Source organism: Nerophis ophidion, linkage group LG19, assembly GCF_033978795.1.
Source record: "Nerophis ophidion isolate RoL-2023_Sa linkage group LG19, RoL_Noph_v1.0, whole genome shotgun sequence".
Lineage (NCBI taxonomy): Eukaryota > Metazoa > Chordata > Actinopteri > Syngnathiformes > Syngnathidae > Nerophis > Nerophis ophidion.
The window spans coordinates 26,257,885-26,274,331 of record NC_084629.1 but is presented as its reverse complement, the minus strand read 5'-3'; the positions used below and the strand labels follow the sequence as shown (position 1 = coordinate 26,274,331).

Below are 16,447 nucleotides of genomic sequence, written 5' to 3'. Positions count from 1 at the left end.
CAAAGCTGCACCTGAGTGTCATTTGTTACGCGCGTAGGTGTGTGTGATTGTTGCTAATGTGGCAAACTTGTCAACAGCCCCCTGCGTATTCTTTCTCCATTAACCTTCCTCTCCATTAGGAAACAATTAAAGTGGCGCCTTTATTTCCACAGAGGAACGAACCTTCAGTGTCTTTAAACATATCACAAATTGTTATTGCTCATTCGATGACACGTTGAATGCTATAAGGCACACAGGTTGTTTGCATCGTGATCCCAGGGGTGTTCAAAGTGCGGTTTAAGGGCCATGTTTTTCCTTTCTTGGCCCTTGCCAAATGTCAAGAAAAAAAAATAGATAATGAGTAACATATATTATTACATTTTACACCAAACTGCTTTGTCACCTATAGCACAAAGCTGAGTTGTGGTTATTTAAAAACAACAACAAAGAAATGGACTAATATACAGTAATGTAAGTCAAGTAAGGCTCCACTTTTCCAAAAATGCCTTAGCTTGAAGCGAATATACATAGGCTTTGCTATTGAAAGGCTGATTAGCATTAGCGATTTTACATGGCGATTACAACACCTCCCAAAAATTTTTTTATATGAAAACTACAACGAAGATGTTCGTTACAATCAAACAGCTGGTGCACAAAAAGTACAATACTTAAAGTATTATCACTTTTTAAGGTGCAAACAAAAAAAAAATCTAAATAAACTATATACTACAGCCATTTAATGTCCTGTACTTGCAACTGTAATTGCAACTTAATGTCAAACACTACTTGCAAATGAGAAATATATAAAATCTGGTCAGCAGTTATCGTATATTGCCCAGCTCTAACTCCAATCTAAACTTAAATAAACACATTACTGTCTGAGCAACTAAGGGATTAAATGTTGCACATTGATCCTACAAACTGCTCTCTTAGCACACAGTGTTTGATGTATACTCAGAGGAATACGAGACAGACGTGTTTTTACGATGCGTTCAAAGACCGCTGAACAGAGTAGGATGCCACAACGCCCGCCAGAAATAAAAATAATAATAATAAAATTAGATTTTATTTCTTAAGCACGTTACATTCAAATAAATGTTAAAGTGCTAATGTACAAAGCAATATTTAAAACAATAAAAGCTTAGCCATTCAAACAGATAAAATACTAAGACTAAAACACTAATAGTGAAGCATAAAAAACACATAACATGTAAAAAAGTGGCTTTTCTAACAGTGTGTCTATTTGAGTTATCAACAAAAATACGACTAAAATATTTCAGTGTGTGTTTACGTACTTTTTGAGCGCACTCAACAATACTGTGATAACAATGACTGTGATAGTTGTGGTCCAGATAATTTTGATACGACATTTTCATAATGTTACATCCCTAAAAGAAAGATACACAGTAGGGCAGTGGTTCTCAACGTTTTTTCAGTGATGTACCCCCTGTGAATTTTTTTTTAATTCAAGTACCCCCTAATCAGAGCAAAACATTTCTGGTTGAAAAGAAGAGATAAAGAAGTAAAATACATCACTATGTCATCAGTTTCTGATTTATTAAATTGTATAACAGTGCAACATATTGCTCATTTGTAGTGGTCTTTCTTGAGCTATTTGGAAAAAAAGGTAAAAATAACTAAAAACTTGTTGAAAAACAAACAAGTGATTCAATTATAAATAAAGATTTCTACACATAGAAGTAACTTAAAGTGCCCTCTTTGGGGATTGTAATAAAGATCCATCTGGATTCATGAACTTAATTCTAAACATTTCTTCACAAAAAAGGAAATCTTTAACATCAATATTTATGGAACATGTCCACTAAAAAATCTAGCTGTCAACACTGAATATTGCATTGTTGCATTTCTTTTCATAGTTTATGAACTTACATTCATATTTTGTTGAAGTATTATTCAATAAATATATTTATGAAGGATTTTAAAATTGTTGCTATTTTTAGAATATTTAAAAAAAATCTCACATACCCCTTGGCATACCTTCAAGTACCCTCAGGGGTACACGTACACCCATTTGAGAACCACTGCAGTAGGGTGTCAGGCTCCAATGATAAGTAACATTTCATTGATTTGATTGACACCTAATTAATACCTTATGTAGTGACAGTTGAGGGTATATAATGAATGCTTCATGTAACCATTAATAACGTAAAAACAAAACAACAACAAAAAATCTGGCATTTTAATTCATCATCCAATTGCCTCAGCCCGTCACAGATTGTTGTTTTCTTTTTTGCTAATTTAATGCTCTGTCTCTTCCTCGCTCCATCACTGTAATATTAATTAGGTCCCTGAAGGCCTATTGCTCATATAGGAAGTGTATACACAAATAGCATTCACATTTAGTCTCAGTCTGAAGCATCAACATGCAGTCGTCCTACCTTCCGTGCTGAGTCCGGGACTTGAGGTGAACTGGGCCACGTCCACGATCTTGACGGCAAACTGCTGCCCCGATTCTCGGTTGATACATCTTCTCACGACACTGAAGGGACCCCTGAAAAAGACATCGACGAAGAGCTTTATTACACACGTCCAACAATAGCAGAAGACATTTTCCGGACGAGGCCCCTGGAAATTATCATGGGCCAGAAGCTAGAGGATATATTTCCCAACACGGGCGTAAGTTAGGAGCAGGCGACAATTGAAGTGAGGCTGTTATTTCCTTAACGTGAAATCTCATTACATTTATAATTAGTTTTTTTTAGTAATGTTCGAAGTGCATAAGAAAGTGGAAAGGAAAAAATAGGTCTCTTTAACCACATGCTCATTTAGGAACAAGTGTGGTGCAAAACACAGCAGCAAAAGAAGCAACTTGCAGAGTCAGCATTGATAGGTCTGGTTTACATTGTGACGCCGGTGATCTATTGCAGTGGTTCTCAAATGGGGGTACGCGTAACACTGGGGGTACTTGAAGGTATGCCAGGGGGTACATGAGATTTTAAAAATATTCTAAAAATAGCAACAATCCAAAAATACTTTATAAATATATTTTTTAGGGGTGTAACGGTACGTGTATTTGTATTGAACCGTTTCGGTACGAGGGTGTATCGAACGACTTTGTATTCTAAAGTCTTAAGAAGCTGCTCTGCTTTCTGCCTCTGTCTGAGCAGTGAGCACCCAGCATTGGCCCGCCCACACCACCATCTGATTGGTTACATACAAAGCCAATCAGCAGTGCGTATTCAGAGCGATGTAACAGCCAATCGGCAGTGCGTATTCAGAACGCATGTTGTAAATGCTTCATTGTCGAACAGACATGTGATTAGCAGCGGAACTCGTACACTACCCAAATTATAAAAAACACTTTCCAGTCACAACTATTACAAACATCACTATGAGCCCGTTGACATTCTAGAAACTTAAACTGCAGTTCACAGTTCTGGCTTGAGGTAATGTGAAGGCTAATTAGCTTTTAGCGTTACGTTAGCTCATTTTTCTGTGTGTGTGCGTGCGTGCGTGCGTGCGTGCGTGTGTGTGTGCGTGTGTGTGCGTGTGTGTATGTGTGTGTGCGTGTGTTAGTGGCAGCAAAGCCCTGTCTGTCTATTATTTCACATGAACAAACATGAACTCCATAGATTTCCGGGATGAATAGTCTCTCCTATTGCTATTGTACTATTTTTCAGCTATAGTTACATTAATCATACGTAATGTAACAGCCTAGTTTTGAATGGCAGGGTCCCTGCTATCACATGTTGACAAAAATATAAAATTTACATAATAAAAATCAACTACAGGCTTCCCAAATGCTGTAACAAATCAAGCATGATGAGTTGACTTGAAACCGTTTAATGTTGCACTTTTTATATGTAGAAGAAAAGTTTTGTCATTTTATTTAATCTAAGTAACAACTTGAGGCAGTTTAATGTGGATTAACGTGGGCAGAATTATTATAGTGTTCCCAATGTTAAAAGGATAAAGTCATTGTTTATAAATTTGGTACATAAATAACCCCAAAAATGATATTTGTTTGTTTTCTTACTGTACCGAAAATTAACCGAACCGTGACCTCTAAACCGAGGTACGTACCGATCCGAAATTTTTGTGTACCGTTACACCCCTAATATTTATTGTATAATACTTCAACAAAATATGAATGTAAATTCATAAACTGTGAAAATAAATGCAACAAGTGTTGACAGCTAGATTTTTTGTGGACATGTTCCATAAATATTGATGTAAAAGATGTATTTTTTTGTGAAGAAATGTTTACAATTAATTTCATTAATCCAGACGGACCTCTATTACAATCCCCAAAGAGGGCACTTTAAGTTGATGATTACTTCTATGTGGAGAAATCTTTATTTATAATTGAATCACTTGTTTATTTTTCAACAAGTTTTTAGTAATTTTTATATCTTTTTTTCCAAATAGTTCAAGAAAGACCACTACAAATGAGCAATATTTTGCACTGTTGTACAATCTAATAAATCAGAAACTGATGACATAGTGCTGTTTTTTATTTCTTTATCTCTTTTTTGCAACAAAAAATGCTTTGCTCTGGTTAGGGGGTACTTGAATTAAAAAAAATGTTCACAGGGGGTACATCACTGAAAAAAGGTTGGGAACCACTGCATCAAACAATGTAACAAGGTTTTCCAAAATAAATCAACTCAAGTTATGGAAAAAAATGCCAACATGGCACTGACATATTTATCACTGAAAAAAGGTTGAGAACCACTGATCTGTTGTATCCTAAAACGGTGTATAGTGAAGCATGTTTAGCTGTTCCTTGTCCTGCAGTGACAATGGTACTTGTAAGAAACTGGGTTCTTTGTCTTTCTGGGATGACATTGGCAAGGAACTTATTTTATTTGTTGCCATGGCGGCAAGTAATAACAGTTATTATCGCCCAAACACGTCTCAAGCAAAAACACTTTTCCATATCGCTCTTTGCTCACCTCTGTTAACTTAAGTTTATTCCTAATCAATGTTCCCAATACCAGTTTAGTGTTACGCTCCTTATATATGTAAATGTAGCTCATGAATATTCATGTTGTCATGTTGCTGTCAGAGGCAGAGGTCGATGATTAAGGACCGGTCCGTCTGAGGAGTGGATGGAAGTGCCGGGTTCACATGGAATTTATTATCTATCTGCACTCTAAGGCAGCCCATAAAACAAACGAGAGTCATGTGACCAGGAAACCAAGGAATGCATTATCCCCCTTTTTGCGTTGGAATGCTCCTCGGCCAGACAACTCATTAGGTACCGTTGCACTAATCTACTTTCGAATGGCGCGCTAATCGATACGGACCCTATCAATATGTGCAGGTGTACCTAATGAAGTGGCCCTCTTCTGCAGCCTGCATGTGTCCCAGTCGGGCACGATGCCGTCCCACCTCACCCTTCTGATGCTAAGCAGCTTTAGCTTGATTGCCATCTGTTCGAGCGCTCTGTATTTCTGTGCAAAGACAACCTCGCTCAAGCACATTCACACAAACATTAGATCCCCGCTGGTCTGCACGGTGTCTTTTATATCTGGATATTGCACTCATTGCAGCCAAAATGTAGGAAAGCATAAAGTTGGTTTGAGTGTTATGCAGCCATAACCGTTTCCTCGCAATTAGAAAGCCAGAAAGTGTGTCTGTGTGAAAAGTAAACTGGCTTGTGTTCTCAGTTTTCATTTTACTTTACTTAAAGGCCTACTGAAACCCACTACTACCCACCACGCAGTCTGACAGTTTATACATCAATGATGAAATATTAACATTGCAACACATGCCCAAACGGCCTTTTTAGTTTGCTAAATTACAATTTTAAATTTCCCGGGAGTTTCGTTTTGAAAACGTTGTGTAATGACGTGTACGCAAGACGTCATGGGTTTTTAGGAAGTATAAGCGCTGCGCACACACAGCTAAAAGTCGTCTGCTTTAACGGCATAATTACACAGTATTTTGGAGATCTGTGTTGCTGAATCTTTTGCAATTTGTTCAATTAATATTGGAGAAGTCACAGTAGAAAGATGGATCTGGGAAGCTTTAGCCTTTAGCCAAACAAACACACGGTGATTCCTTGCTTGAAATTCCTGGAGGTGAAACTTTACAATGGATCACAGCGCGGTCAAGCGTACATGAATCACGACGGAATGTCAACCAGCAGGTTTCGGTGAGAAAATTGGGGTTAAAAAGTCGCTTCTTACCGGAGAAAAGCTGAGATTGTGCCGTCCATAGCTGCCGTCGACTCCCCTGAGACTATCAGGTACTATTAAACTCACTAAAACACTAGCAACATAATAGAAAGATAAGGGATTTCCCAGAATTATCTTAGTAAATATGTTTAAAAACATCAAAATCCGTCCCAATGCAATCGCGTTTTTTTTCTTTTTTCTAGTCCGTCGCTATCAATATTCTCAAACACAAATCTTTCATCCTCGCTCTAATTAATGGGGAAATTGCCGTTTTCTCGGTCCGAATAGCTCTTTTTGTTGGAGGCTCCCATTAAAAATAATGTGAATATGTGAGGAGCCCCCACACGTATGACGTCATCGTCTGCGACTTCCGGTAGAGGCAGGGCTTTTCTCTTAATACCGAAAGTTGCGAACTTTATCGTGGATGTTCTCTACTAAATCCTTTCAGCATAAATATGGCAATATCGCGAAATGATCAAGTATGACATATAGAATGGACCTGCTATCCCCGTTTAAATGAAAAAATCTCATTTTAGTAGGCCTTTAAATGTGTAGATATAATTCTGAATGCGGACCTAATAGGGTTGTACGGTATACTACCGCGATACTAATGAATCATATTTGGTACTATGCCGCCTCTAAAAAGTACTGGTCCACCTCTGCGCCCCTGTCACAGCCAGTTTACCAGCAGAGGAGCATGTTCAGCAGCGCACACACACGGAGTATTTACAGGCAGACACAGTGTTTAGACAGAAAGGGGAGAATGGACGCATTACGGCTTAAAAACGAACAATAAAGGTGAAGTTATAACACTGAAACACCCTCAGGAAGAGGTGTTTTAAGACATAGCTAGCTAGTTAGCGGCTAAAGTCCAGCCGCAGTCTGCAGTGTTTTAGCTACTTCTAAACCACTAATCCTCGCCTCTGCGGCGACAAATACAGTAAGTTTCTTACAAGTATCATCCCTGCAGGACGAGGAATAGCTAAACATGCTTCACTACAAAACCGTAGAAGGATACAATATCTCATAGGCATCACGATCTACACCTGACATCCACTGTAATGATACCAAGTACAAGAGCGTATTTAGTTGATACTACTACTTTTTTTCCTTTTTTAAAAATGTACGTTTATACATTCAGGAAATATGTCCCTGGACACATGAGGACTTAAATTATGACCAATGTATGATCTTGTAACTACTTAGTATCGGATCGATACCCAAATTTGTGGTATCATCCAAAATAAAGGGAACGTATCAAACAACTGAAGAATATGTGATTATTACCTTTGAACTGAAGTGTAGATGTTAACAGAGAAAGTAAGCAGATATTAACAGTAAATGAACAAGTAGATTAATAATTCATTTTTACAGCTCGTCCTTAATAATTTTAACAAAATAATAGAATGGAAAATGACACAATATGTTACTGCATACATCAGCAGCTAAATTAGGAGTCTTTTTTGTTTACTTACTAACAAAAGGCAAGATTTCTTGTATGTTCACTATTTTATTTAAGGACAAAATTGCAATAATAAACATATGTTTAATGTACCCTAGATTTGTTGTTAAAATAAAGCCAATAATGCTAGTTTTGTGGTTCCTTTTATTTAGAAAAGTATCAAAATACATTTTGGCACCGGTACCAAAAATATTGGTATCGGGACAACACTAATTGGAACACTGATCATGTCACATAGAAGTTTAAAAAAAGCTCCCGTGAAGAATATCTCGGCACAATGCTACGTTAGTGGCGAGGAGTCAGGTGGTGAACATGATAGTCTTAGGAAATAAGACTGGCGTGGCATCGCAGACGACCCGAGGGGCGGAAATGGGCGTGTCTTGGAAAGAAAAGCGGCTCCGCGGAGACAGGGGTTGGTGTTTCTGGCTTTGACGAGTGCTCAGCTGCGCACGGTGTTCAGGCCATTAGAGCTCTGAATAGAAGTCAGCTGCTGATTCCTGCACTTTAGCCGCCCGCGCTAAACGAACAGGAAGAGGCTGAGAGAAAGGAGGGAGGTTGAATGAAAGAGGAGGAAGAGAGCGAAAGTGAGGCTGAATGAGCGGAGCCTCGTCTATTCCTAGTCCTATTCAAACATTAAGAGAAGCCGTGTTAGTCAATGGAGCGATACATTAAGTCTGGTGCTATTCAAAGGCGAACCATTTCAGGTGGGCGACTGTTTAATACTCACAAGTAATGGTGCACGCACAGTTGTGGGGCTGACAAATATCCATCCATCCATCCATTTTCTACCGCCAGTCCCATTCGGGGTCGCGGTGGGTGCTGGTGCCTATCTCAGCTGCACATGGGCGGAAGGCGGGGTACACCCTAATCTGTGTGTGTGTGTGTATATATATATATATATATATATATATATATATATATATATATATATATATATATATATATATATATGGCTTCACGGTGGCAGAGGGGTTAGTGCGTCTGCCTCACAATACGAAGTTCCTACAGTCCTGGGTTCAAATCCAGGCTCGGGATCTTTCTGTGTGGAGTTTGCATGTTCTCCCCGTGAATGCGTGGGTTCCCTCCGGATACTCCGGCTTCCTCCCACTTCCAAAAACATGCACCTGGGGATAGGTTGATTGGCAACACTAAATTGGCCCTAGTGTTTCAATGTGAGTGTGAATGTTGTCTGTCTATCTGTGTTGGCCCTGCGATAAGGTGGCGACTTGTCCAGGGTGTACCCCGCCTTCCGCCCGATTGTAGCTGAGATAGGCGCCAGCGCCCCCTGCGACCCCAAAAAGGGAATAAGCGGTAGAAAATGGATGGATGGATATATATATATATATATATATATATATATATATATATATATATATATATATATATATGTTAGAGATGCGCGGTTTGCGGTCTCATCCGGGAGTCCGCGGATAAACCGCGGGTCGGGCGGGTGACATGACGAAAAAATAGATTTTAAATAGATTCGGGCGGGTGGCAGTTGAACCATTTGGAAATATTTGATATACATGGTTCAGGGATCGGTAACTTTTACCGTTCAAAGAGCCATTTTGGACCCGTGTCGGCGTGTCACAAAGCGAAGAAGACAAAAGGAGACGTAAACATTCTCAAGAATGTCTGCCGGCAGTCACCCGGTTAATAAGTATTAGGGCGTGCTATGAAGCCTTTGCCTTTGACGCCTTCTACTACATGTACAATCTACTTGCCAGTCCAGCAATATGTTGTGTGTGGCTTCCGCAGACACTCGCACACGACTGCAAGGCATACTGGGTGATACAGAGTACACTAATGGTTGTGATATAAACAATTTTAACACTCTTACTAATATGCGCCACGCTGTGCACCCACACCAAACTAGAATGACAAACACATTTCGGGAGAACATCCTCACAGTAAAACAACATGGACGCAACACAACAAATACCCAGAATCCTTTGCATCTATGATATGATTGCCTATCCGCGCATCTCTAATATATATATATATATATATATATATATATATATATAAATATATATATATATATATATATAATATATATATATATAATTTTATTGAGGAGTCAGGATTTGATACACAGAGACTAGATAAATAAGATTCTATTCTTTCCACCAGTGGTGTGCCGTCAGCGCCAGCAAGGCTTTCTCAGCTGGCCTAACATAACCAGAAATCATGATCATAAGATAAAATTCATTTTTAACTTACTTTTCCAAATCTCTTCATGTCGTATTATGCTCCTTCCAGTTGTTTTTAACTTTCGTTTGTGTCCAATCAGAATTCAGCGAGCTTATGTTGCTATGCTGTACGAAATCTGCCTGGGGCCTTAAGAATCAACAAAGTGTGGGCGTCTATGCACTGTAAGTGAACAGACACATACAGTTGATAGATAGTTGCGATAGCCAATCAGATCACGAGTTTCTGTCAGTAAGGCCTTCGAGCTGGCCTCACGTTGAATGTGACATTTACGCGTCCTGTGATTGGATACTCATTTGGCAGTCCCAAGTGAGTATCCAATCACAAGGTGCGAAAACAGAAAGAGGCACCGGAGCCATACGTGCCATAGAAAGCCACACAAAACTCACCGGTACTCACTTTTTTAACCCACGAAGAAGGCGAGCATTTTGATTAGTGAAGTGAAGTGAATTATATTTATATAGCGTTTTTCTCTAGTGACTCAACGCGCTTTACATAGTGAAACCCAATATCTAAGTTACTTTTTTTTTTTTTTTTAAACCAGTGTGGGTGGCACTGGGAGCAGGTGGGTAAAGTGTCTTGCCCAGGGACACAACGGTAGTAATTAGGATGGCGGAAGCGGGGAACGAACCTGGAACCCTCAAGTTGCTGGCACGGCCGCTCTACCAATCGAGCTATATTTGCAAAGCCATTTTCAGGAAGGATATTTAAGAGGAACTACATCCTGTGAGATGAGGTCGGCTGACACCGGAAACTATCTGTCATAATCCGTGTCCCGGATCCTGTTTTGTTATGTTCTGTTAGTTTTGGACTCTCTTAGTTCTGAGTAGTCCTGGGTTCAATCCCAGGCTTGGGATCTTTCTGTGTGGAGTTTGCATGTTCTACCCGTGACTGCGTGGGTTCCCTCCGGGTACACCGGCTTCCTCCCACTTCCAAAGACATGCACCTGGGGATAGGTTGATTGGCAACACTAAAATTGTCCCTAGTGCGTGAATGTGAGTGTGAATGTTGTCTGTTTATCTGTGTTGGCCCTGCGATGAGGCAGCGGCTTATCCAGGCTGTACCCCGCCTTCCGCCCGATTGTTACTGAGATAGGCACCAGCGCAACCCTAAAAGGGACAATCGGTAGAAAATGGATGGCTAGTTCCTGTTTGTGCACCTCTGGGTTCGTTTTAGTTTCCGTGGGGATTAATTGGGTTCACCTGCCGCTGGTTAGTGGTTGGCACGCTCAGCTGCTGTCAACCACTAATCAGAGAGCTATTTATTTACCTTGCTCACGACGCTCAGTCTGGCTTCATTGTTTGTTTCTTGCCACAGTTACGTGGGTATTCCTTACTTGTAGTCTATGCCAAGTTTTAACTTTAGCGTCGAGTGCAATCGGCACGTTTTTCCCCTGGCTTATTATCCGTTTTTGGTCCTTGTTTGATTTTGACAAATAAATCATGTTCCTCCCTGCACGTCCTGTCTGGAGTGGTCCGTCTGCATCCTGGGGGAACGAACCCCGCAGTAAGATGCGACCCAATTGTGACACAATCCCGGCGGTGAAATGGTTTTCCCGCCACTTTCACACGAATCAATCGACTACGACCAATAAGGTACCACTGGCTTATACGACGTCGTATGGGTGCTACAAATTGTGAGTTCAAATATTCCATTTCTTTGTTTTTCACGTTTCATTTTATACAATTATTTTAATTTTGACAGTATCACATGAGACATGTTTTAATTGCTGAAGTGGGCTTATTGAATGTTAAATGCGGCGAAAAATAGACCGTTTTGTACACTGTTGAGGTCCTTCAAAGCCGGGTTGTGTGCAAGTGGGTTTCTGTATAGTATCTCCAGCCGTGTCCATGTGGTGACATAAATTACTGTATTTTGAAACTAAGTAGAACATCACTGAGGGCCTAGGTGAGAAACGCACGGACCCGCCCCTGCTTTTCACACGTAGTGAAACTGTAAACACATGATGTACTTCAAAGTAACTTTATTAAGCCTGTTCAAAATAATCCCAACCATCACCATTGTTATATGGCAACTCATTAGTTTACTATGATTTATATATTTCATTATGAAGTGTACTATTTTATGAATGGTTTTTTTTGCACTGTTGTCATTGATTAAGAAGCGGAATTCCATCCTTTTGGGTGCACAATACAATCTATTTAAATTTGACTGTTTAAAATGTAAACTGCAGCATTATTTGGGACATTTTTAAAGTTAATTTCCCTGTGAATGCATGAATCTTATTTAGAAAATACCCATGTTTTGAATGGTCTAACTGGTGCTATAGATCATGCATAATAGATTGGTTGAATAGGTCTTACCTTTTAACACAAACAAGTTCTGTTCACATTAGGGGTGTCTTGATCCAATAGTGATCACAGATATTGTTTTGATAACAGCAAAAAACAAATATCAGATAGTATAAACATTTATAATGTCGGATACAATCAGTCCTGCAGCGTGTTTACTTGTGCAAAGCCAACATAAACATCTAAATGTCCTCCAATAAGCACACAAGGTTGGTCTTTTCTACCGTGCAAGAACGGGAGTGGAAGAAGTGTCAAAAGATGGAGCTAACTGTTTTAATGACATTCAGACTTTACTTCAATCAATAACAGAGCAGCATCTCCTCATCCGGAAACAACAATAACACCGGAAATGTGTCCCCTGAAAAACCGTCCGACGAAAACTCTCTAATCACTAAAGTTCCTTGGGTGAATAATATAAACTAACTACACCGGTATGTTTTAGCGCTTTCATGGCGAGTTTACTGACAGATATAAGTAAGAACGTTACACTACTTTATATTAGAAATGGCAAAAGCTGGAAGACGAATGTCCCATAACAAGAAGATACAGAAATAAAAGAAGCTTATCAACTACGGGATTAGGCGGACGCACACAATTTTTCAGGATTTATGCAGGTCCCAGTTAGAGTGCCCGCCCTGAGATCGGAAGGTCGTAAATTAGTCATTCCAAAGACCATAAAAACGGGACCAATTACCTCCCTGCTTGGCAGTCAGCATCAACGGTTGGAATTGGGGGTTAAATCACCAAAATGATTTCCGAGCGCGGCCACCGCTGCTGCTCACTACTCCCCTCACCTCTCAGGGGGTGGAACAAGGGGATGGGTCAAATGCAGAGGGTAATTTCACCACACCTAATGTGTGGGTGACTATCATTGGTACTTTAACTTTAACTTAAATACACATCAGCAAGTACCAGAAGGTAAGAAAAGTTTATTTTGCATTGTACTGCCAAACAAAACGCCAGATAATGTCTTACCTTATTCACACACCATATTAATACTCCTATGTTGAAGCACAGTACAATCCATCAAGAGGTGCGGCTTCGTAGCTTACCAGAGTCGTACTAAAACATTTTGATAGACTTTTGAGCGCTGTGTGTAATGTTCTGGATTTTCAATGGAACATATAAAATGTTGGTGTTCACTTGAGTCATAATGCCATCAGAGTGGAGTCTACACGTACAGTGGGGTAAAAAAGTATTTAGTCAGCCACCGATTGTGCAAGTTCTCCCACATAAAATGATGACAGAGGTCTGTAATTTTCATCATAGGTACACTTCAACTGTGCTCAAAATCTCACGATACATGGCCCCATTCATTTTTTCCTCAACACGGATCAATCGTCCTGTCCCCTTAGCAGAAAAACAGCCCCAAAACATGATGTTTCCACCCCCATGCTTCACAGTAGGTGTGGTGTTCTTGGGATGCAACTCAGTATTCTTCTTCCTCCAAACAAGACGAGTTGAGTTTATACCAAAATGGATACATGGATGATACAGCAGAGGATTGGGAGAATGTCATGTGGTCAGATGAAACCAAAATAGAACTTTTAGGTATAAACTCAACTCGTTGTGTTTGGAAGAAGAATAATTCTGAGTTGCATCCCAAGAACACCATATCTACTGTGAAGCATGGGGGTTGGAAACATCATGCTTTGGGGCTGTTTTTTTGCTAAGGGGACAGGACAATTGATCCGTGTTAAGGAAAGAATGAATGGGGCCATGTATCGTGAGATTTTGAGCCAAAACCTCCTTCCATCATTGAGAGCTTTGAATGGTTGACCAAATACTTATTTTCTACCATAATTTACAAATACATTCTTTAAAATTCCTACAATGTGAATTTATGGATTTTTTTTCCCATTCTGTCTGTCACAGTTGAAGTGTACCTATGATGAAAATTACAGGCCTCTTTCATCATTTTAAGTGGGAGAACTTGCACAATCGGTGGCTGACTAAATACTTTTTTGCCCAACTGTATCTCTTATGTTTGACTGCCATCATTAGTTATAAGGCGCACTGTCGAGTTTTGAGGGAAAAAAAGGATTTTAAGTGCGCCTTATAGTCCGGAAAATACTGTACATTGTGATATAGTTTTCAGCCATATTGCCCAGTCCTAATCCTCTGTTAGCATTTTATTACAAATTTGCACCATCATTTACTCGGTCTTTGCACATGCTGCTGCTCCGAAAATTTATGTTGGGGTTTTTTTTGCGCTAAAAAACAATAAGTCTTGGCAGTAAAAATTGTACAGGAGTGCACAAAACCAATCACTCCTGAGTGGTTTGTGTCTTAACGCCACATCAGCGATAATGAGGTGGGAATGCTCCAGTTCCACTGCAGCCACACCTCCAAGTGTTAAATGAATGAACGACATAGCGTAGTGACAAAGATAAGCATAACATGACCTTTACTTGCCCAGTTCATGATCATATAAGCTTTTAAAGACTGAGCTGGGGGACTACATGAACTGTGACTGACCCTTACAAGCCTACGACCTTACGTGCGTCTCGCCGACTCCATCGTGTGACGGGGGAGCGATATGGATTTTCCTATACTCTGACGTCAGGGTAACGCTGGGGAATTTACTAGGGTATGAAAAAGAAAGATGCCCGCTATGGCGAGCGCCGCGTGTGTCGGCGCAGTAAAAAGGTGATTTGCGGCCGGCGTGCTTTCCTGCTGCGCATCAATCACGCTGCATCTCATTCGGTAAATGTCAGCGGCGTTTTACGACATGCGAGTGCACACACGGCAGTTGGCCGCATCACTCACAAGACGCCACGACGGCCGCGGGACCTCGACTAACACGCTTCCTGTCAGCGCTAAAAACCACAAATACTTGATATAACCACAATTTTTGGTAGACCTTTAGTGAGAGCCGGTACAACATTTGTGGACTAATACTTTTCTATTAACAAAGCGCCTACTAAAAGTTATGAATTGTACTATAAACCCCAAAACCAGTGAAGTCGGCAAGTTGCTTAAAAGGTAAACCAAAACAGAATACAATGATTTGCAAATCCTTTTCGACTTACATTCAATCGAATAGACTACAAAGACCAGATATTTGATGTTCCAACTGGAAAACTGATTTGGAATTTGATGCCTGCAACATGTTTCAAAAAAGCTGGCACAAGTGGCAAAAAAGACTGAGAAGGTTGAGGAATGCTCATCATCATAATAATAATAATGGATTATATTTATATCGCGCTTTTCTATTGTTAGATACTCAAAGCGCTCACAGAGAAGTGGGAACCCATCATTCATTCACACCTGGTGGTGGTAAGATACATCTGTAGCCACAGCTGCCCTGGGGTAGACTGACGGAAGCGTGGCTGCCAGTTTGCGCCTACGTCCCCTCCGACTACCACCCATCATTCATTCACGAGTGTGAGCGGCACCGGGGGCAAGGGTGAAGTGTCCTGCCCAAGGACACAACGGCAGCGATTTGGATGTTAATAGGTGGGAAGCGAACCTGCAATCCTCAGGTTTCTGGCCCGCCTCTCTACCCACTACGCCATGCCGCCTCATCAGACACTTATTTGGTACATTCCACAGGTGTGCAGGCTAATTGGGAACAGGCGGGTGCCATGATTGGGTATAAAAGCAGCTTCCGTGTAATGCTCAGTCATTCCGAAACAGGGATGGGGCGAAAGTCACCACTTTGTGAACAAATGCATGAGCAAATTGTCCAACAGTTTAAGAACAACATTTCTAAACGATTTATGGCAAATTATTTAAGGATTTCACCATCTACTGTCCGTAATATCATCAAAAGGTTCAGAGAATGTGGAGATATCACTGAACGTAAGCGGCAAGGCTGAAAACCAACATTGAATGCCCGTGACCTTCGATCTCTCAGGCGGTACTGCATCAAAAAGCGACATCAGTGTGTAAAGGATATCACCATGTGGGCTCAGTAACGCTTGAGAAAACCATTGTCAGTAACTACAGTTGGTCGCTACATCTGTAGGTGCAAGTTAAAACTCTACTATACAAAGCGAAAGCCATTTATCAACAAACACCCAGAAACGCTGGCGGCTTCGCTGGTTCTGAGCTCATCTAAGATGGACTGATGCAAAGTTGTGACGTCCAGACCTGTCTCCTATTGAAAATGTGTGGCGCAATATAAAGCCTAAAATACCACAGCGGAGACCCCGGACTGTTGAAGAACTTAAGCTGTACATCATGCAAGAATGGGAAATAATTCCATCTGCGAAAGCTTAAAACATTGGTCTACTCAGTTCCCAAATGTTTACTGAGTGTTGTTAAAAGGAAAGGCCATGTAACACAGTGGTAAAAATGCCCCTGTGCCAACTTTTTTGCAATGTGGTGCTGCCATT

General features: G+C 40.4%; 1 protein-coding gene across 20 annotated transcripts in view; it reads right to left on the bottom strand.

Annotated features, from left to right (window-relative positions):
- Positions 1-16,447, bottom strand: part of caska (calcium/calmodulin-dependent serine protein kinase a) — a 252,512-nt gene that overhangs the window by 117,334 nt on the left and 118,731 nt on the right. For all 20 annotated transcript variants that reach the window (XM_061879695.1, XM_061879694.1, XM_061879699.1 and 17 more), the window contains exon 2: positions 2,379-2,491. In XM_061879695.1, the coding sequence (XP_061735679.1) occupies positions 2,379-2,491 (113 nt within the window). The remainder of the gene's footprint in view (positions 1-2,378; positions 2,492-16,447) is intronic.